Raw genomic sequence first — 23,799 nt, 5'->3', positions numbered from 1 at the left:
ACCTTTAGACCCTACCCAAGGCCTGCTAGAGAATGAGGTGGAAAACACTTGGCCTTTTGTGGTCACAGGCAGCTGCCCCACCAGTGTCCTTGCAGCACTCTGGCCTTCAGGCAGCCCTGTGCAGGGCTGAAGCCGACACCTGGGCTGTTCTGCTGGCACACAGACCTCCTCCGAGGGAAGTGTGCTCCTGCTGGCTTGTCCAGCCACCTTCCTTGTAATGGGCTTAGCGTGGTAGGGGCCACAGCTTCTCTCCTCTTAACCAGCAAGCTCCTTGAGAACACAGCTCATGTCTAAGTCATCCTTCACCCTCCAGATTGCAAGTACAGTGGCAAGCACATAGTAAGTGCTCATTAAATTGCTACCAAGTGAGTAAGAGTAGCAGGCCTGTTCAGTTGCATATTCCCCAGTTCTGTGGAAAAGGAGGGCTTACCTAAGTCTGCTTTTTAGAAGAGGAATTTATCTTTTTAGGATGGGGACACACAGAGAATGGCAGGAGGTCATATAATTTGGGTTACATTCCAAATCTCCACTGGAAGAGATTAGTGATGTCGCTATTCTGGGGGAGAAGATGAGCACAAAATCAGCAATGATTTAAAATATTTAATTGTTTAAGGAAAAAAAGTGGTCATACTGCCACCACTGGTTTTACTAAACTCTGTTTTTGAGTTGCATGTCCGTCATGCTTGAAATATTTCACTAGTCACTTAGGCTTTTCATGTTTCCTTTTAAAGTATGTTACAAACTGTAGGGCTCCTTAAAGGGTCAGCTGGTGGAACGCAGTGGGATAAATAGAACATGGGCGCTGCTGTGTCTTCCTCAGAGCAAAGCCACCCTCCCGCTTCTGTGCTGTGTATCACTTCCCAGAGGCAAACGGAGCCTTCATGATATGCTTCAAAGAGAGTTCTGTTGATGGGAAAACTATCTGCATACTCCCTCTTGCTAGCCGTCCAGTAAACCTATGGATCATGGTATTAAGCTAGACCACTTGTTTGGAATTTCTCGCTTAATGTGACAATATGCAGTGCACTTCCTGGACCACAGAGGGATAGACAGCAGCTGTTGGCTAAGTCATCCTCTGATAGGAGCTAAGTGATCCTCTGTTAGGAGCTAAGTGATCCTCTGGTTTCAAACCTAGACCCAGTTGGGAGTTCTTCTGAAGGCTGAGTGCAGTAAAGGTTGTGGGTGGGGTCAGAGGGCATGGAGTTTTCCATGTGTGGTATCATGTTGGCACTCAAAAAGTTTTATATTTTGGAGCATTTTGTATTTTGGATTTTGGGGTTAGGAATATTCAACCTGTAGCGCATTTCTTTTACAAACCTTCTCCTACTCCAGTTAATCATGTTGATGGGCACGAAGACAGCACACTATACTTTATATATATATACACACACACATACATATATAGTTATAATTATACGTATATATAATACATATATAGTTATAATTATACGTATATATAATACATATATACGTACAATTATACGTATATATAATACATATATACGTACAATTATACGTATATATAATACATATATACGTACAATTATACGTATATATAATACATATATACGTACAATTATACGTATATATAATACATATATACGTACAATTATACGTATATATAATACATATATACGTATATACGTATAATTATACGTATATATACCTAATTATATGTATATATACATAATTATAAGTATATATATAATACATATATACTTATAATTATATGTATATATAATACATATATACTTATAATTATATGTATATATATAATACATATATACTTATAATTATATGTATATATAATACATATATACTTATAATTATATGTACATATACATAATTATATGTACATATACATATTATATGTATATATACATATATACATTTTGTATATATAATTGTATATATAATATATACAATTATACATATATAATACATATATACGTATAATTGTACGTATATATAATACATATACGTATAATTATACGTATATATAATACATATACGTATAATTATACGTATATATAATACATATACGTATAATTATACGTATATATAATACATATACGTATAATTATACGTATATAATACATATACGTATAATTATATGTATATATAATACATATATACATATAACTATGTGTAGAAACATGCTTTAAAATTAAATGTTATTATAAATTTGGAGATTGTAGATGGAATAGATTAAAATGTAATTTATTTGGCTAGGAGAGGTGGCTCACACCTGTAATCCCAGTGCTTTGGGAGGCCGAGGTGGGTGGTTCACCTGAGGTCAGGAGTTCGAGACCAGCCTTGCCAACATGGCGAAACCACATCTCTACTAAAAATAGAAAAATCAGCCAGGCATGGTGGCAGGCACCTGTAATCCCAGCTACTTGGGAGGCTGAGACAGGAGAATTGCGTGAACCCGGGAGGGGGAGGTTGCAGTGAGCTGAGATCGCGCCACAGCACTCCAGCCTGGGCAACAGAGCGAGACTCTACCTCAAAAAAAAAGTAATTTATTTATGATTAGGAATTAATAAAGAAGACACTTATGCCCAGTTGTTGGAATTTCTGTAAGTCTTCCCGTAAATGTGCTATCACTTTTCAGACAGCAATTATAGACTCCTTTATTAGAGTCAGTGTTACTGGGACTAAGGAGAATTAAGGCGGAGAAGACTGTGCCTCTGCTGTAAGTCAGGTGTGGGTTCAAGGTCTTTATGCTCTCAGGCTGTGCGGCCAAGATCTGAAAAGTTAAACTCCTGTCTGCCTCAGGAATGTGCTGTCTTAATTCTGTACCGGCTTGCACCTGTGCCTGTCTGGCAGCCTGTTCTTGCCGTCTTTCCCTCATCCTGGGTTCTTCCTAGGTGAACAGCCCTGACTTTTCGCAACTCAGCTGAAGTGCGCCCTACCTTGGGGGTCCCCGAGTCCCCCTCTGGCATGCCCGTGAGTCTCTGCTCACCTCCCTTGCAGCCCACGTTTTATTGTAATTTCACCTTTCCTTATCCAGCTTGCTCACACACTCAGCTCTGTATTTTTAGCATTGGGGGGTGCCTGGCCCATGCAGGTGTGCAGTAGATGGGAAGTGAATCTCACCACCTGTTAAGAAAAAGATAAGTACGACTGGGCACTGCCAGGAGCTGTGAAGGAGTGCCTGGCACAGGCCTGCTGGTGCTTCCCCTGCCCCACCCACTCACCCTAGTCTTGGGCATGGGGCCTTGGGGCTGTCTTGCGTGGGCTGGGCTTGGGAGTCAGATGTTGAAAGTGAAGGCAGAAGCCCACATGGCCGGTGCAGGCCAGGGTGGCACCAGGGTGTGGAAGGAGTAGGCCATGGAAGATGAAAACCGGCAATAGCTGGGAGAACTCCCTGCCCTTCAGCACAGCCGGGAGCCTCACAGTTCTCCAAAGCTGGAAGAAATAGTCCAACGTCTTTTTTCGTGCCTGTCTGGGTAAAATTTGCTGTTCTTCAAAGGGTGCCTGTAAAATAGGCACTGGTGGAATGAAGGGGTTAAAGATGAAAGTTACAAAGGATGGGAGCAGGGCTGGTGGGAAAAGAATCCGGGGAACCGGGAAGAGTAGCTAAGAGTGACAACTCTATGGGTGGGAGATTCCTTCTCTGGAATTAGGGAGTTTGAGTTTCATTGAGAGAACGAAATGTCTCTCAAGTCTACATATTTGCCTGGAGCTGACACTTGGTTTGGGAGGGGCTCCGTGGGACCCGGATGCTGGGGACGCGCTGGCCTTGCCCCACTGTGCTAGTGCGTCAGGCCAGTGACTCACAAGCACGGGAAGGCTCGCCCCAGGTCATGCCTCCCAACAGTGTTTCCACCCATGGGTCCCAGCGGACACACACGAAGCCCACCAACTCATTTCACACACAGCCATCCAAGGAACCACTGACCCATGGCAACTAATCATACTCACATCTGCTTGCAGCTGGACAAAGACCAATGACCTGGAGGTGAAGTGCCGGTCTTCATGGTCATTCCCTCCAGGCCATCCTATTCCCCAAGCAGGAACATTTAATGTCCACCCCCGTTTAGTGGGAGAAAGGGAAGAAAAGAAGTGAAACATGAGTCAACAAAATTGTATGACAGGGAAAATGAGACCAGAACTGCAGTCACATGTTGTTCCTAAGAGAAGCCAAGAAAACACCCTCATTTCCTCAAGGCGTGTGGTTTCTTGGGAGCCTTTCTGCCCTGCAAACTCAGTCTCTAATTGAGAAGCAGAATAGAGCATGTACCTCACATGTACAAATCTTAGTCATACTACAGCACAGAGAGAGACATGTTACATATTAGAAATTCACTGTTTCTCACATTTTTTGTGCTTTTTTTTTTTTTTTTTTTTTTGCCAAGAATGTATCAACTCTTGTTGTTTTCAAATTAGGGCAGAAATATTGTGTAACTCTAAACAGTAGTAGGGACTGTTTTGTTTCTATGTCTTCCATTATTAAATGGAACAGAAATATTATTTTATTTACCTAAATTATCCTTTCAGGGGAGTTAATGATGAATAATTATTTTCACATCTTTGGGATCACATCTATCTTACATTAGTCAAAACAAATGATGATGATAATAAAACAAATGCAGATGAAAGCACAATGATTTTGAGTTCTGTGAGAATAAGGGAGAGAAGTTAATTTTACCTTTAAAACCACAATACTAAGTATATTTTTGGAAGTTGAAAAATGTTATGCAAATGTAAGCTTTTAAGAAATCATTATTTGTACTACAACATTTGGCCTATATTTTACTATTTTTTAAGTAATTTTTAAATGCCATGGACACTTTTTTGGGGAGCTAATTTTATTGAAGTTTAGCAACTTACAGAAACATATCAAAGGCGAAGGGTACAGCTCAGTGCATTTTCCCCAAAGTGAACATAGCAGTGAACCCAGACTACGGACCAGAACATTACCAGAAGGCACGAAGTCCCTGGGGCCCTCTTCTAGTCAGTAGCCCTCATGAGTAACCAGGATCCAACGTCATCTTGTTTGGCTTTGACTTTTATAGGAATGGAGTCACCCAGTTTGTCTTCTTTTGTGCCTGCTTCAGCTTGCTGCGGGTGCTGTAGCTGGCCTGCCCTGGTGTGGCCGGGGACTCCCTTCCGTGAATATACCCCATCGTTTCTCAGTCCCTTGAACTGTTTCCAGCTGGGGCGATTGTGGATAGTGCTGCTGTGAACAGGCTTAAGCACATCCCTTTTTCTCTAATTTTATTGAAATACAACAAAGTGCAAAAATCACAAGTGCACAGCTCGATGAGTTTTTACCGACGTATACACCCGTGTAGTCACCGCCCGCAACAAGCAAAGAATGTTTCCTGCACCCCAGAAACCTCCCTCGTCCCTACCTTTGCCACACCCCCGCAGAAGGTCATCACAATTCTGACTTCTTTCCCCCATAGACAGATGCCTCCGTTCTTGAATTTAATATGATGGGATCATACAGAGTGTGCTCTCTCTGGAGAAGTTTTAAGATTCTTTTTTAGGGCATTCTTGGGCCCTGGGGGTCCATGGAGATGAGGAGAGCCATTTCACAGAACCTCACAGCCACAGCGGTTAAAACAAGCATGACACAAGCAGCACAGCGGCAAACAGGACAGAAGCTAGGAAGTCCATTCTCCATGTACAGTCTTTGAGGTTTCGCTATCCGAAAAAAGTGTGAGTGCCTGCTGCATCTGTGTGTAGTTATCTTTTATTCACCACACCAGCATTTTGTGTGTGTGAATGAAGTGGAATTTAAAATAATAGAATTGAGGCCGGGTGCGGTGGCTCACACCTGTAATCCCAGCATTTTGGGAGGCTGAGGCGTGTGGATCACTTGAGGCTAGGAGTTCGAACCAGCCTGGCCAACATGGCGAAATCCCATCTCTACTAAAAATACAAAAAATTATCCTGGCATGGTGGCCCGGGCCTATAGTCCCAGCTACTCGGGAGGCTGAGGCAGGAGAATCGCTTGAATCAGATGGCAGAGGTTGCAGTGAGCCGAGATCGCGCCAGTGCACTCCAGCCTGCGCGACAGAGCGAGACCCCGTTTTAGAATCGAAAAGATGAGACCCCAGCAGGACGTGATGAAGGTCAATGACGTGATGAAGGTCAATGCGGTTTTGTCCAACTTGCCTCAGTTGGAGCAACGTACCAGTGCGTCCCTGCTGTGCGGCCGTGGGGCTTATCCCTGGGAGTGGAATTTGGGGGAAGGAGCCGGGGCCAGGGCCCAGCTACAGCGGAGGCGGCTGAGCGGCTTCCAGAGGGGTTGGGAATGTTCCGCTCGCAATCCCACCGGGAGCGTGTGGGGCCCGCGCTTGCTGCGCACTCTTAATTCTGCCCAAGTAGCCCTAAAATACAGTCTCTTGCCTCCATACACTTATTTAGTTGGGTAGGGAATTATTTAAAAGACTCCCCGAGGAAGTGCTGCAACCAGGAAGAGCCCTCGACGGCAGTATCACCAGGAAAGTATTTTGACATTTTGCACAGCATAGGGAATGCGAGAAAGAATTTGAAAGATAAGCTGTTTAGACTTGGCAGATCTCCACATGTCCCTATTTGGTGGGATGTGAAACACATAAAAATTGTTAAAGCCGCAATGTTAAAGGTCTATTTTCCATCAAAAGCAGGAAAAAAATCAGAAAATTGAGGACTTCATCCTGTTTAACTCATTCCAAATATGCCTTCATCAGAAGACATGTCCCAGTTAAACTGTATAACACTGCACCCTTCTCCCCTCCCTCCCTCTCTCTCTGCCACACACACACACACACACACACACACACACACACACACACGAGTAGCATAGCAGCTGGTATTCTTCGGTTCAGTTAAAAAGGCATTCTCTAAACAGAATGAGTGAGCTTTCCTCTTTTTGCATCCTCTCGAATGGAATTCACTGTAATCTTGAGAAGAGCGCCCTCTTGGCCTGTAGATACGAGAAAACCAGAAATAGGCTTTATTTCTTATTAAAACCATTGACTTCTCTTCCTCCCCTTTCTTCTTTGGCACTCGTACTGTGTATTGTAAAATCTTTGTGTATTTTAAGAACTTAATATACTTTATAACGTGAATACTGATGGTGGATCTCTGAATATCTTAATTGGAGCATGAAAGAAAAGTTTCACAGTATTAATTATTTTAACATATCCTGAAAAGTTTAAGAGACTTTTAGAGAATATAAAAGATATTTGGTTTAGGGATTACTTTGTAGTACCTTTTGCATTCCTTTCATATTGTATTTTTTGTTTTTGTTTAAAGCTGATCTCTGCTATTGAAGTTATGTGTGCGTGTGTGTGTCTGACAGAGTCCACTGGGGACTATTATTATTATTTTCTTTTCTGTTTCAAACACAGTTAATTCAGTTCAGCTTCCATTTGGAGACAACTTATTATACTCTGTAGGCCACATGATCTATGGGGAAGAGGCTAAAAGGACTTTCAAAACTGACTTGGTTTTCATTAAGTTTGTCTACAGTTTTAGGAGCATAAATAATAAATTCACCCCCAACCCCAAGAGCTTTCTAGGGTCCTCTTTTTCCACATTGGTCTGGGGTACCTGTGTTGCTGTTGTCCATGGCTGGTCTACTTTTATAAGAGAGACCGAGACCCCCGCCTTTCTTTCCTTTGAGAACTCCCAGCCATATTCCCCGTCTTCCAAGTGGAGACTGCCTTCGTGACCCACTTTCATCCTCATGACCACTCGGGTTAAGTGTGTGCCTCACAGGAGCACAACACAGGCATTGCTCCAGGAACTTGGAACTCATTGACTCTAGAACACCAATGAGGGGAAAACCAGGAAGAGGATGAGTACCGCACAGAATGTACCAGTTCTTCCCATTCTAGAATCTGAAACAGATGGTATGGGAGCTTATCTGTGGGGTCATCCAGACACGGGGAGAATGCAGAGCCCTCATAAAGGCCCTCAGATATGCAGCCAGCAGGGAGCCGGTGGAGTCCACCAGTCTGCATATAGCTTTAGATTTTTCTGGGAGTCCAGATGCAAGGTGTATTTCCTCAGGAAATGATGAAATGGTGACATAGCTTTTCACATGTCAGGTCACCAATGAAATTGTGAACCTGGGTAACCTGCATTATTTATGTACCCCTTTTAAACACAGTAATTTACAACAGTGAATTAAGACTTCCATTACCTGACTTTTATTTTAATTCATCATTTGAAGCTTATACATTACACCTGAGTGAAGGGGGTACTCAGGTCATCTTTTGTATTTTTTTTTTTCTTTTTAGCAGTGAACCATTGAACTGCAGCTAAAATACCTTCATATGCCAGGGTGAAACCTAGCACGGGCCCTTATATGACAGAAAGGACCAGAATAGTGATATTTTAAAATAGATTTTATTTAACAAAGTAAACATACATCTTAGGATATTTGTTTGTCATTCTTGTCATTCTAAAGGCTGGTTTTTTTGTTTTTTTTTAACAAAACCATTTACATAAAATGCTAGGCCACCCAGAATGTGACACAAAAATCATGATCTTAGACATCTTTTGTTCTGAAAAGCTAACCCTAATTTAGATATTTTTGGAATGATCAATTTTTTAGAATTGCCTTCTGGGGTGAGAATTGATAATCAAATTCCCTACACACATAAAGCCATACATGTTTTTGGTCCAGGATTAAAAAAAATTACATGCTTATGAAAAAGCGTAAGGTGGTGGGGGAAGGCCGGGGTCGGGGGTCAGTCCTGTCTCATCTCTGATTTTCCCCAGTGTTCCTTAGTACCTGAAGTGGTCCCCAGGGTAAAACTACCCACCCGCCTGTCACCGGCACCGGCTGGGGGTGTTTCTGTACCAAAAGCACAAGAAGCGTCTTGACCCGGGTCCACAGTCACAGCCTTGCAGCCTCTTATCTGCAGTCCCAGGCAATGGAAGCATTCACGGATGGCTTAAGGGCCCAGTTCCAGGAAATTCATTTTTATAACCTCCCTCAAATTGCAGAAAGATAAGCTTCTGAGATTTTATCAACCTTTCAGAAAACTCCAGATCACCAAATAGCCATTTTCAGCTTCAATCCCTTAAATCCCTGCTTAATCTGCTCTTTCCCAGAAAGCAGCAATTGACTCACAAGTCGAAAATTCACACTACTTCAGGCTGGTGTTGAGTTTCTGCCAGCTAAGCCCAGATGACTGCTGGACATTTCCTAAATGGACTCTGCAGATATATGAGACTTAGCCTGGTGGGTTTTCCTTTTGATATCTGTAGGAGGGGGATGAAACACAGCAGAGTTTAAAGAACAGAGATGTGTTTCCAAACTTGGCTCAAACGCAAACAGGTTGTGGGCAGTGGCATAATCCCAGCAAAGAGGCTGCCCCGAAACTCCAGGGACTTGGAGATGACCTGGTGATGGAATAGCTGGTCTGGACGGCTCCAGGTGTCAGGTGCCAGATGCCAGCGCATTCCCCAGAGTCCCCGGCTCTTCCCTGGCTACTCTGTGATCTGGAGCAGTCAGGTAATCATTGCCGAGTTCCCTGTTTGGAGCTTTGTCCCACAGCGCTGTTGTGCACGAATGCACTGTGGTTGAGGTGCGCGGTGCCACTGGATTTCCATCTACAGTTGTTACTTAAGGTTGCTTAGGTGGGTAACACCAGTAACAGCACCAAGAATACAACCATAATTGGGTACTGAGTTCATCAATTCTAAGATGTGCATTTATTGATGTTTTAACAACTCTGGAATTGGGATAGATCTAACAATTGATAATGTGTCATTGTTTAATTAGTACCCTTCTTGATTTCTTAGTATGGGTTTTACAATTGGTGTCGTCTTAGATGAAGTACAGCTCACATCAGGCTCAATGCTACGGGAGCCTGGTGTGAGCTGTATGTGGGGCTGCCTCCAAAGCACTCAGGGTGTACCGGGGAGACACAGAAGTAAACAACGAGAAAGGTGATAAGCCTGACAATAGAGACATGCAGTCAGCAATTCGCAGGAGCCAGGTAGGGAGCAGGTGACCCTCACCTGGGGATTAGACACATGGTAGTGCTGGCTGAGTTAGGTACCTCTGGTGAGGTCTCTCAGTACTGGTATTTGTCCATTTTGGAAGAACCTCCTGGAGCACAGGTTACAGATTTTGGCCTCATCTCTTTGGATGCCTCTGAGTGGTCACCAAAACCCAGATTATGAAGCAAATCTGTGCACATGGATTGATTTAAAATGTTAGGAGGTTATGAGAGTGTAGGCTGAAAATTGCCTAAAATGTGAGTCAGAGAAAAACACAGACCTATCATCTCTGGAGTTTTTTTGGACTGTTGTCAGCTGTCCCCATTTCCAAAATATAAAATTGAGAACAGCTTACTGTCTTGGAGGCACTTGTTCAGATTTAGCTTTACAAAATAAATATCTCCAGATGTGATTGTTTTATGCAGGCGCCTCCATGGCAATGCAGCTGAGGCTGGAATATGTTGTTAAAAATATACACTTTGCATGATCACAATACTATTAGTGGCATGATTTTATTTTCAGGAAATGATAATCACCTGAAGTAGAATATAAGTAAACATTTTATATCAGACTTAAAGCAGAGCCTCTAATAAAGCTTATTAACCCGATTATTCATCTCATACCTCTTTACATTCTGTCCACAATACCTGTGTCTGTCATGGTTTAAAATTGGGATTCTTCTAAGGAAATTGCAAATGCGTATATGTACCGACGTATTTCTGTCTTTTCATGTGATGACAATTTTACATAATGGAAATTGAAGTTGGGTTCTAATTTCAACTTTGTCCTAGCGTGTTATAATAAATCTTCTAATTCAGTTTCCACATCTGTAAATGGGGATGGCACTACCTATCTTGAAATGCTTGTTATGATCATTAAATAAGATGATCGCTGACTGTGCGTGGCACCTGGTAAGCGTTTGAACACGTGGTAGCTTGCTTCCTTTCCAGCTTTTATCACAGGCTTGGATTCATTTCCTTCCATTTTAAACGTTAATTTTTATGTTAGAAGTGAACTACAGGCTGGGCACAGTGTCTCATGCCTATAATCCCAGCACTTTGGGAGGCTGAGGCGGGTGGATCATGTGAGGTCAGGAGTTCGAGACCAGCCTGGTCAACATGACGAAACCCCATCTCTACTAAAAACACAAAAAATTAGCTGGGTGTGGTGGCGGATGCCTGTATTACCAGCTACTTGGGATGCTGAGGAAGGAGAATCACTTGAACTGGGGAGGTGGAGGTTGCAGTGTGCCAAGATCACGCCATTGCACTCCAGCCTGGGCAACAAAAGCAACACTTTGTCTTAAAAAAAAAAAAGTGAACTACAAGAATATTTTGTTGTTGACTGTTCTTTAATGTGACGTTCAAGCTTTAATTGAATTCAAAAAGGAGTTCTTTAAGATTGGGGCTTATAAATCAGCTCATTCCTTTATTCTGTTCTATACAAATTTTTTTTGCGCGGCCGTGTGTCCTTGAGACCACGTCATTGGGAGCTCTCAGCCTCCACGGTCTTAGGTCTGACACCTCTAAATAAGAAGCATGACATTTGGGTAGCTTTGCAAATATGGGTGGTGCCCTGTTAAACTAATCCCCGAGGGAGTCAACTTCAAATAGAAATTAACAAAGGGCAAAAAGTATAGGTGACATTGCTCACTTTTTGGGCTGAGTAACACTTGGATTTGTTCTACTCAAGGATTTTTTTTTATCTATTTGGGCAGGGGATCTGCACCCTAAGTGGAACTGCATGACAGCCCCATGAAAACCAGTGCAGATAAGATTGTGTCCGAAGGACAGGGCAGGCTTCGCTCATAAACAAGTCAAGATGCCAGAACCATCTCCATTTGCATAGTGCCCTCGCTTTGAAAGTGTTCTTCTATTTAAAGATGTTTTCTTTTCCTTCCAGGGTGGCTGTGCTGGCTCTGGCTGTGGCAAATGTGACTGCCATGGAGTGAAGGGACAAAAGGTGAGTTGCCGAAATGTAAATCACAACATTTCTTTGTGAATTGGACAGTAAGTACTACATTAACAGTAACCGAATAATCAGCAATTCAGGTGAAAGCCTTATTACTGTTTTGATAATTTCCCCAGAGCAATACAAATGAAGCCAAACCAGGCTTGACATTACTTCCGAGTAGTAATATTATTATAATAGCTCTTCTCCAAAGAATGTAACAGTATGTGGCAATTAATGTAGAAAAAGATATTTGGTTTATTTTCCTTTTTGACTCTTGGTAGAAAATCTGTTGAATCTATCGTACTTTTTTGAATTGATGTATAAGAACTAATTTTAGCATTTTTCCAGAAAAAGAAACTAGTTCCTATTCTACTTGAGGACCTTCTCTTCAAATTAGTATTTTTAAACCATCTTTTAATCCATCACATGCTTGTCTAGATTTATTTATAAAAATATTGCTTGGGAAACTTAGTGTTTCCCAAATGTAAAATTAAAATGTATTTCTTTGCAAGCAAACTGTTCCCCTCCCTTTCATTTAAGAACCAGGGCTCCAGATAAAGATAAGTTTCTCTGGAAGGCAAGTTGAATCTGTGCATTTCAGTTGGTTGGAAAGAGGGTGCCTGGCTGTTTTTTTATCCAGAAAACAGTGCAGCATCCTGGTACTGTCTGTGGGTCACCGTGGAAACCAGGTGTGGCTGTGAGGAAACGCCACCACCTTAAGCCACTCGGCCTTTGGTGCAGGTGCGCACAGCAGGTTGGGACCCTGTAGAATGGAGTGGATGCTCTGTAGGATACTGTTTCCAGAAAGCTGAAGGTGTCATTCTGGCTAGCGTGTGAATTCTTACTTCCCTCCCTGGCATGCCAGAGGTTTTATGGGGCCACAGACTGATGCTTTCGAAATTCAGCAAATTCTAGTTTACAGAAAATTCTGTGGTTTCTTTTTGGCTATTTGCTGAAATGCCAACATTATTATTTTAAAAAATATGCCTGATAGGTGATGGCACTAGTGTTACCTGGATAGTTTTTGAATGAATGGAGTATGTAAGGAAAGTTTCACAACTTTTCATATCAACTCTAATTTATCTTCATGCTCTGCTCTCTTTGGATTTTTCTAGCGATTTCCAGTGTGCATGCTCAAGAGTTATTTTAAAGTAGACGCAAGTGTTTCTCATGCCACAGACATTTTGTTAAAAACCTAACTTGAAATATACAAGTGAGTTCACCAAACTCATAAAAATGTCCTTAAAATGATAAAATGGAGAACTTTGGGGTCCCAACAAAGAGGAATTAAGGCCTGGATCATGATTACCTCTGTTTTCCATGTGACTTTGAAAGCAGCAGCGCTGGAGCCAAGTTGGCCCTGCTCCCTCCTAGGGACAGCAGGGTTGATGTCCACCTCCATTTCCATTTGCTTCTGTCCAGCCGGCAGGCCTTGGCGGCCCCTCCTGGCTCTGGAGCTTTACATACTTTCTTATTCTATCCGCATCTATAAACTTATGTATATTTTTTAGGCCAGGCATGGTGGGTCACGCCTGTAATCCTAGCAGTTTGGGAGGCTGAGGCAGGAGGATCACTGGAAGTCAGGAGTTTGAGACCATCCTGGCCAACACGGCGAAACTCAGTCTCTACTAAAAGTACAAAAATTAGCCCAGCGTGGTGGCACACACCTCTAGTCCCAGCTGCTCAGGAGGTTGAGACAGGAGAATCGCTTGAACCCAGGAGGCAGAGGTTGCAGTGAGCCAAGAACACACCATTGCACTCTAGCCTAGGCGACAGAGCGAGGCTGTAACTCAAAACCAAAAACCAAAAAACTTGTAACTTTTTTAACGTAATTTATTTCAGTTTTTCCCAAAAATCCACTCATCAAAACATGACAAGGGAGAATGATAGGGTGTAGCCTTCCCTACCTGTCAACTGACATCTCCACAACCTCGTAACACCCCTCAGAGCCAAGCCGCTTCCACTCCGAGTGGGCTACACATGTGTGGGGAAGGCAGGGAAGGCGGTGTCCAGCACCTGGCCTGAAGGAAAGGGGCCGCCAACATTTCATCTCAACATTGCCCAAGGAGGAGCCCTTGCTGGGGGTGGCCCCCTCTGGCCAGGCGAGGTCTGTGCCTGTCCTGGCTTGGAGCCTGCGTGGGGCTTGCGCCCTGCTTAGGACAGGAAGGCGGAGAAGTGTGGGGCCACGTGGAAGTTGTGTCCCGAGGGAGGCTCCATGCCAGCTTCCTACAGGGGCCAGCTTTAGCCTTGACACTGGGAGTCAGCAGAGCCCGGGCCAGGACTGGGATGGAAGGAGCAGGATCCTGCTCCCCTCCTTGTGTGGCCTTAGCCAGGTTTCCCACCAAGGGACCCAGGCCAGGGAGCCCAGCACCTCCAGGACTTTTTTTGGCCTGACCTGCTCCTCTACACTCCTGTTTCTCCATTGCCAACTTTGGGGTTCTTACTGTTTTTTTAAAAATTTTTTTTAATTCCATAAAGAACATTTAAAATAAAATGCTAGCAAGCTCTACCTTAGACCATTCTGAATTTGTGATTTAAAAGGCAATGATGATTGAATGGATTCAGAAGGCCTCTTGAAGTCTAGGCCTAGGACAATAGCTAAATGGTTTAGTATTATATCATTTTAACAAAAATAGAGAAGGTCTATTTTTTTCTCATCTTGAGCATAAACATTTCAGGTCCTATGGTTCACACAGCATTGAGAAGGGGAAAGAGCCCTTCCTCCCACTGACAGAGGAAATTTTAAACAAACTTCCCCTTATTGTCTTGGAAATCCTGTTAAAATAATCAATTTAATGATGTAAAATGCCTCAGCTTCACTGAGCTAGGGTTTCCGATCTGGTTCCCTTTCTCTCATCCCAAAGTCAGCTAAGAAAGAAATGTACTCTAGGCTGGCAGGTCAAGAGAAGAAGTGGATCCTCCTCAGTGGCTGCCACCTTCTACCTTCTGCACTTCCTGCCACCTTCTGCATTTTCAGAGCGTCCCAGCCCTAGAAATGCCGACCTAGTGTAAAAACAAAATGACTAAAGGGGTTGGAATAATGGAATACAAATCTACTGGTTTAGATCACTAGTCTGCTTATGAGCTGCAACTGAACGCCTTCTATCCTCATAGAAATTATTTTGATATTCTCAAATGTCTACACATTAAATTGATTTTGATTGGTTGTTCTTTAAACAGGACAGTAGGAGGCACAGCTCAGATGCAGTTAAAGTTACCAAGCTGGGTCAGAATGTCACAGCCTTAGAAATTTGGAAATTATTACTTCTAAGACATATTTTCCCACGTCTCTTTGAGGAGCACTTTGACACTATTATTTGCAAACCATCAGTATCCTCAACAGAAACTGGAATATCTCCAGTACAAATCTCTTTTGACTAAGTTCTGCTTTCTATGGCGATATGACAGAATGGACAAAATGTCTTATATTCTATAGATACTATAAATACATTTTAGTGCAACAGATCATTGCTGGTGTTATAATCTCATAGTTTTCAAGTAATCAATAAATACTAGATAGCTTGATCTGAGTTCAACAGTTAAATTCAGCAGGTTTCTACTGGATTTCAGAGAGTCTTTGCTGAGTTGTTTATTTTCCCACTTGCTTGGAAGGCCACTCATATCTTCAGATGTTTTCTGTTAGGTAATTAATTTGGCCTTGCACACAGTGGCTCTGTGCTCCTCCAGAGACTGCGGCAGTGTGGGAATGCTGTCTGCTTGTACTGATTAGGGTTTTGAATGCTTGCCTTCACAGAAATAGCCAAAAGTTAAGCTCTTCTTTTGAGTGATAATTTGATTTTCTCAAGTATTTAAGATAGTAGGAAAGACAACACATTCCCAGAAGTTACTGCTATATGCTAAGGAAATTAACCATTTATGTTTTGCTAAAATAGAGTTTGCACAAGACGTCTTTCAAATAATCTAACCTGGGAGCCTACGTTTCCATAACACTATCACCATAGTCTGTGACCCTGTAGTGTCCAAAAAAGGGAATTTAAAGTTAAACTAGAGATGGAAGACTGGTGTACATAAATAACAAGGCGAGAGTAAACCATCACATTCCAGGAGAAGCTGTTGAGAAAACAAATACAAAAGTCTTCCTGAGAAGGAAGTGATCCCTGGGACTTGGAGCATAAAATCAAGGGATAGCTTCCCCAATTCAGCAGGACCCCAGCCTCTCATGTCCTCACTAATTTGCCAGGCTTGCTTGGATATAGACTAGGTTCTTCTGTCACACGTACGTGTGAAGACACATGTTAATTGAACTGCATTAATCAGAGAAAACAGCTCTTGGGACCAGTTGATAAATGCTGTCATAGCAAAGATTTGGTGGTTTCTACTATAGTGACTCTAAAAAGGGACATTCCCAAGCCACAGTCTTGTGAGCAGAGTCTCAATTAAGTAGAATTGTAGCATTTCTAGTGAATAGTGACAACTGTGTGGATATCTCATACCTTCTTGTAATACTTTAACCCTGCTGATACCCAGATCCTTGGCAAAGATATAGAGAAGCAGCACATTATCCTGTTATTACTAATTAGATTGTCTATAAATCACAGCTCCTGTCCACATTGGCTCTGCATTGCAATAATATTGTCATCAGATAGAACAACCAAGACTGCTTTCCAAGCAGAGAACTTTGAAAATGGCATTGCTATCTGTCTGTCTAAAATGTGTATCTTATCTGATTTGAAAAGGCTGGAGAAGTCTGTGGCCAATCTGGAAGTGATTTCATTGCTGGCCCAGGAAATCTGGGAAGAGTTTAATGTCGTGTATGGCTGAGTTTGTACAGGATACCCTTTCTTTTGTTATGGCAAACAGTTTGTAGCTTTACCAGCCATTTAGCGCCTAGATATTTGACACAATCGGTGTATGTCCATGTCACACCTTTGTATAAACCTGTCTCTCTGCATCTCAACATTTGGCTATAGCTGCTGCTTTTACACAACGGATCTAGGCTAGGATAGAAAAATCCTGGCTTGTGAGTGTCAGAGCAAGAAAGAGAAAGAGACTGTATCTTGGGCCAGGCCTGGGGCTGAGTATGTTTTATGCACATTATTGTAATATCTATTATACAGTGGAAGAAACCAACCAGTCCGGGCTTTTTCCACTTGGTGGTATTGACAGTTTGAGTGGGATAATTTTTGGTTGTGGGTCTGTCCTGTCCATTGTAGGACGTTGAGCAGCATCCCAGCCTTTACACATCGGATGCCAGGAGCACCCCCACCCCAGCAGTCGTGACATAAATATATCTCCAGCTGTTGCTAAATGTCTCCTGGCCGGGGGTGGGGGGTGCAGACTCACCCTGGATGGAATACCGCTGAACTAACCCCATCTTCTATAGCTAATAAAAGACAAATAACAGGATTCAGGCACTAACCAGAGTACGACTTAGTTTCTACTCCTTCAGATAAGCAGACCCTAATCTGAGGGAGTCGGGCCAGCTGAAGACACGGCTCAGAATATCCCGAAGTCTTGAGCAAGTTCCTTTCCTCTTACTGACTCTGTGGTGGGCCCACCGCGCCCCTGGCCACCTGCCAAGGACAGCAAGCCTTCTGAAGCCTTTCTCTAACGGGTCGGGACGGGGAGGACTGCTGGAGGACCACAAAGAAATGAGCCTACTCCTCTGGGGCCCTGGGCAGACCTCCCAGTTCCTGTTCTAAAGGAGTCAACGTGGGCCTCCAGCCTGGTTCAACAACTAACCCACAGCGAGCCCCTGTGTGTGACAAGGGGCAGGTCAGCCAGTGAGCAGCCACTCCTGCCCCACTGTCCCCTCCTGAGACAGGTTAGGGGTGCCCAGCCCATCAAAACATGCATCCCCCCCCCATTCGGGATTGCTTTTCCCTGTGCATTAGGAATAAAACCTCTCTAAGGGGAAGGCATTTTGACGTAAGCCTGTTTCAGGCCTGTGAGAGGGCTGCAGAAACACCCCCAGCGTGAGCACTGGGTCACCCCACAGCCCCTGCCTTTCGGAAATCCTGGTGTAGACTCCGCTCCACAAGGAGCTCCTTCCTCTGTTTGAAGGCTGGTCATCTTCACTGTGTCTCCGCGATTACCCAGGACGTGGGCATGGCCATGCTTCTCTCACGTCCTCTCTTTGACTCAGGATCATCGACTTGTGCCTCTGCCTCCTCCACATCTGGAAGAGGCGTCTTCTTTTCCCTTTTCACAGGCTACTTAGAGCTGGAGAGGGATTGTGTCTGTCAATCCTTAGATACATGATTAATTAATCAACGCATGTTTTTCAGTTGTTACTTTGCTGGGCACTTTGAGAGATGCAAAATGAGCACTCTTAGTATATTTCTCTCAAGGACATACAAAATAAGAAGAAAAATATTATCTGTAAGGAATGCCATAAATCTAATACCTAAATACAAGAAGAGAAGAGGACAGATTTTCCAGTCTGTTGAATTAGATGTGCCATTTTACATGGATTGTTTTTTATTAGCTCCCATTGCCAGAGACATTGCAATGTCTACGTGATAAGGAGTTTAGGCTTGAGCTTGCATGCTGGTTTTAAACACATCATCTACAACATTCTAGTCGTTTTTGTGCTATATTGTAACAATTGTCAAAGTGCCTTAGAATCTAACATTACCTTTAAGGTATGGGACTCACTTTTTCCTAAGATCATAAATTTAGGGTATTTTCATAGTTGTAATTAAATCTTAGATGAAATTCCTTTTCGAGACAGGGACTGTACTTTATTTGTATTTTTGGAGAATTCAATAATCTTCAGTTTATAAATATATTTATTTCCATGATCTTTCCTCTAATTTACACATGGGTAACAATAGACATAGTTTTAGCCATGTTTTCATTATGAAATTAAAATATACAAGGACAGAGTGCTTTAAATATTCCACCATAAAGATAGATGGACTGGCTCTTCTCCTGTTATTCCTTGTTATTCCTAGTATCTGTGTAGAATATATTTGCATCTCCAGTAATTATTAAAGAATAATAATTACCTTCTTGTATGATTATCTTTCTTGCATATCTTCTTTTTTTTTTTTTTTTTTTTTTGAGACAGAGTCTTACTCTGTCGCCCAGGCTGGTGTGCAGTGGTGTCATCTCGGCTCACTGCAAGCTCCACCTCCCGAGTTCACCGGTTCACGCCATTCTCCTGCCTCAGCCTCCCAAGTAGCTGGGACTACAGGCACCCGCCACCATGCCAGGCTAATTTTTTTGTATTTTTAGTAGAGACGGGGTTTCACCCTGTTAGCCAGGAAGGTCTCGATCTCCTGACCTTGTGATCCGCCCGCCTCAGCCTCCCAAAGTGCTGGGATTACAGGCGTGAGCCACCGCGCCCGGCATCTTCTTTCTTTTATTGCTGTTTTTAACAGAATATTAAAAAATTTTTCCTATAAATTATATCAACCACTGTTTTAAACGTGAAAGGTGTTATGCTTCTTCTTAGATACTAAATTTTTTACTCAAGCACATGAAAGCAAATATTTTTGTGTAGACTCTTTGAAACTTTGGATAAGTTCATTCATTTGAACTAATAATGGTGAGTTATTAATAATAACAGTAATTTATTAAGTACTTAATATGTGAGACGCACTGTGCCAGATTTGACTTAGTGAGAATTTCAAATCTAGTCTATTTAAAAAGAAATTCAATTTTCTTACTTATATATACCATAAAATCAAAACGCATTACAAAGTGTTCCTTAGTATACAATACTAGTGGGATTTAAAAAATAAATATGAGCTTTGTTTAGGTAGTGCATTAAGCATATTTGAAATTACTAATTTTTTGAGATCAATTGAATGCCTCTGTTTATACATGTTTTGAATATTCCTGAGAGACAATAGTGTCTAGTTTAGCCTTTCCCAAAATATGATCATCAGACCATCTTTAGGATGTCAACAGATGTTTCCTCCGGGATGGAAACGGGAAGAGGTTCCAAGGACACAGGCGTTTGGGGAAAACTGAGTTCAGGTTAAATGGACATTTGTTGTTTTGCCCTGGGATGTCTCAGAGCCTATAATAAGATAGTGTATCATCTGGACCTTCCGTGGGTGCTGCGTCATATACAGTTCCCCACACTTATTTGAACCCCCCCCCCTTTTTTTTCTTTTTCCTTTTTGAGATGGAGTCTCACTCTGTCACTCAGGCTGGAGTACAGTGGCACGATCTCGGCTCACTGCAACCTCCGTCTCCTGGGTTCAAGTGATTCTCATGCCTCAGCCTCCCAAGTAGCTGGGATTATAGGCGTGTAACCCCCCACCTGGCTAATTTTTGTATTTTTAGTAGAGACAGGGTTTCACCGTGTTGGCCAGGCTGGTCTGGAACTCCTGACCTCAAGAGATTTGCTGTCTCGGCCTCCCAAAGTGCTGGGATGACAGGCGTGAGCCACTGTGCCGAGACTCTGACCCTTTTTATTTCTGAAGCCAGGAACGGCCTTTGTGAAAGAGTGGATCGGTGGATAAAACCTTGATTCTAGTGTAAGTTCCCCCATCTACCCACTGTTTTTCACCAAGTTGTTTTGACCAAGTTATGCCCTGACCTGGAAATTCCCCAGAGTTGCTAAAAGAACTGAATGGGGGATACGGTACATAAGAGCACTTAAGCAATTTAAAATGTCACATGTGGGGACATATGCGTGTCATGTGAATAGCAGCTGCATTTTGAAGTTGCAATAAGTGTGAGGAAAATGTGCTTGTTAGCTCAGTTCTAGACAGATCCATGGATAGAAAGACATAGACATGGATCCCCATCCAGCTAAGTATTTGCAATCCGCAGGTGAAGCCTGGAAACCCAGAGAAATGGACCTGTTCCATCCGTGACAGAAGCGCTCCCAGGACCTAAATTAAAGGGATGTTAGAATGTTTTGAGAATCTTGGCAGGGCCATTAGGTAGTGTTTGTAGCTTTTGGATGCTTTTGGTGGAGGGAAAATGAGATGGGCTCACTTGGGAGGTCTGCCTGCAGTTTCCATCCAAATTTCTAATCAACGTTGTGGTTTTATCATCCATTTCCGGAATCATTACCCCTTAAAATGTGAGGAAAACGACTCTCCTTTTCTTCAATTCCCCAACTTTTCCAAATACCGCTGCGAGTTTTTGTTGCCAACAGCTTTTCCCAATGTGCGTGTACTCACCAACGTCCAGACTCCTCCCTCCCCTCGGCCGGCCTTGCTTGGGCTAGCTAGTATTCAGAGGGGAACATGCGTGAGATATCACTTTGTTTTTGCCATCTAATGGATTCCACCCCCCAAAGTATCTGACTTTGACAGTCTGGCTCATCTGCAGGACCCGAGGGTGTCTTCCCTCCCCTCCCGTTGGCTGGCTAAATGGGTTAATAGACGAGGGTGTCTTCCCTCCCCTCCCGTTGGCTAAATGGGTTAATGGAATACATTCTCATTTCCTTTTCCGTGTTTTGTCTGGCGTTTGCAATGCCAAGATTTTTTTCCAGATGTCTCCTATTTCCTATTTCCACATACCGCATGAATCATCATCTGGCAGAGGATCGTGAGAATCCATGTGATCAGTGTGGGTTCCCACATTCACCTACTTTTGTCTTTTTTGATAGTTCTTTGAAAACAATGAATTTTTTAAAAAATATGCCTGAATTCAAGGGTAAAATATCCAGAAAAGCCCCTGGAAGCAGATCTATGCTAAATGGTTTATTTTATTCTGCACACGAGGCCCACCCGTCGCTGGCTCCCTTATGCCTTGGACGTCACTGATACACACACATCCCCTTCCCGAACAGGGAGAGTGAGCTGCACATTCTCGTTTCCAGCTCCACTTCCTAGTTCTGCCCACCGTAAAATCTGCCCTTTTGCCATGCGCTGTGGGACCTGTTAGACTCAGGAGAGACCATCATACAAATTGATGGCTCTTGATTTGCAGCTGTATCTGGAGCTCACCGAATCTAGTGCAGCTTTAAAAATAGGGAGCCGATTCTGTTTCCAAGTTCAGAAGGAGCAGCAGAAAACGAAGTATCTCGAATGGCAGATCACATGCCATGACTTTTAAAAGCCCAGAGCACTCTCCAGGAGTACAGGCTGTCATTGGTGTGGCCCAGCACCGGCAGCCTCTGTCCCGACTATTTATGGAAAAAAATATTTTTTTGTAAATATGATCTTGACAAAACATTGGCTGGCAGGAAAATAGCTTTCTTTTCAGGGGAGCAAAATGAGAGTGTATATTTTAATTCAAGATCAAAGACTTAACATAAAACAAACCCTGACAAATGAAAACTGGGCAATGGGATTTTCCTCCTGTTTGTTGGTAGAATATTTTGAGTGTTCAAACACATTTCTAGACAGCAAGTTGTGATGCTAGATAATTAGGTAGTGTGGGTGTGGAGAACTGCACGCTCAAAAATGGTATTAACAGACCCTCATCCTTGTGAAGTGGTTTAGCACAATGTGCAATTAAACAAAGGAAGAATTAGTCAGAGTTAACGAGCAAACCAGATGGCTCTGGGGACATGGTGCCCCTTTGTCAGATTTTTCTTCCTTTGGCAAATCCATTAAACATGGTAAAAGTATACTTCATATAGCTTAGCTTTGGTTCGTCACATAGTTTTATGAGTTTAATGCTAACTGGCCCCAAATTCAATGATTCTGGATTTCCTCACATGAGAATCTGACACGAGAAGCTAACAGTGATTCCTGGCTAATTTCTAAAAAGCTGTAGTGAAATCAGAAGGGTTAAAGACCCTTGGTACGGTTTCTCCTTTATTAGATATTTGGACAAATACCTGAAGGTAATGAATGATAGATGTGAATTTCTTACACAGGTCTTGTTACAGCTTGAGGACTTAACCAGAGAATTTTCTGTGGGTGTCCCACTGTAGCATGTTAGGGCCTTAGGTTAGTTTGCCCTCCTAGGTGAGAAATCCACAACCCTAAGACTTGAGTACCCAAGTCTGTGGCATGTGGTGACATGCTTGATTTTGAAGTGGTTTTCCCTAGAAGATTGGTAAAGGAATGACATCTGTCTATAGTAGAGCCAGTAAATTCCTTGAGCTGGAGAACCAATGTCCACTCATCCCAGTGCCTCCTTGTCCTGTGGGCTCCTGCTGTACCCGTGGGCCTGGGTAGTGGCCAGCGGCAGTCCTGGAGCCTGCCCTACAGGCTCATGATGGAAGATGCTAGCCAGTAATAGCACAACTGAACCCCCAAGTGAACACTCTACTAAGACCTCCAGGGAGGGAGAAGGCACGGCTGCGAGAATGGATGTCCAATGGGAAGAAATTGATCTGCAGGGGGCAGGGAAGGGCAAACCGAACAGTCATTCGCAGGCCCCAAAAGCTCAGGCAGCCGCTCAGGTGCGGTGGCCCATGATTTACGCCTCCAAATTCCATTTCCCTGTTTGACGTCAGGTTTTTCCCGATTTGGAAATGTTGGTGCTTTGAGAAATGTCCATGGACAACTGTGCCTCCTCACCTCCCCCTTCTCACTTCCACATACAAGACTCCAGAATGTTAAAGGACACATCTCCATGAGTGTGAAACTGTTTGTCGCTGTTTGACTCTTTGTGTCCCCATGTGGGGCTCCCCAGTCTCATCAATATGTCCTGGGCAAGGGCAAGAGGCACCTCGGTGGATCTTGTTCCTACACTGACTGTCTCCTCACCATGCGGGCTGGAAATGCTGTGTGTTTTTCTGAGTCAGGGCTTTGGGAGGCAGTACGCTGTCTCCAGGTTCTTGGAGTTTTATGGATGCAACGTCATTAATCATCCTGACGGGGCTGATGTGGGTGGCAGGTGTTGGGTTCTGCCTCCTGATTGGGAGGAGGGGCTGGGTGCCCTGCCCTGAATCTGAATGTAGAGGCCCTGGGTAAACGGGTGTGCCCTGTCCTGCCTGGACCACACATCAGGAGCCCTGGGAGCAGAGGTTCTGGGCAGTTGGAGGCCTCCTTGCTTCCGCCT

General features: G+C 43.2%; 1 protein-coding gene across 3 annotated transcripts in view; it reads left to right on the top strand.

Moving 5' to 3' along the window:
- The window catches only part of COL4A1 (collagen type IV alpha 1 chain), a 157,948-nt gene that overhangs the window by 52,464 nt on the left and 81,685 nt on the right, over window positions 1-23,799 (top strand). For all 3 annotated transcript variants that reach the window (XM_003832082.6, XM_034936976.3, XM_034936977.3), the window contains exon 2: window positions 11,860-11,919. In XM_003832082.6, the coding sequence (XP_003832130.1) occupies window positions 11,860-11,919 (60 nt within the window). The remainder of the gene's footprint in view (window positions 1-11,859; window positions 11,920-23,799) is intronic.

The sequence above is a fragment of the Pan paniscus genome, chromosome 14, assembly GCF_029289425.2.
Source record: "Pan paniscus chromosome 14, NHGRI_mPanPan1-v2.0_pri, whole genome shotgun sequence".
Classification (NCBI taxonomy): domain Eukaryota; kingdom Metazoa; phylum Chordata; class Mammalia; order Primates; family Hominidae; genus Pan; species Pan paniscus.
The sequence above is the reverse complement of the archived record's forward strand: the minus strand, read 5'-3'. Positions and strand labels throughout refer to the sequence as shown.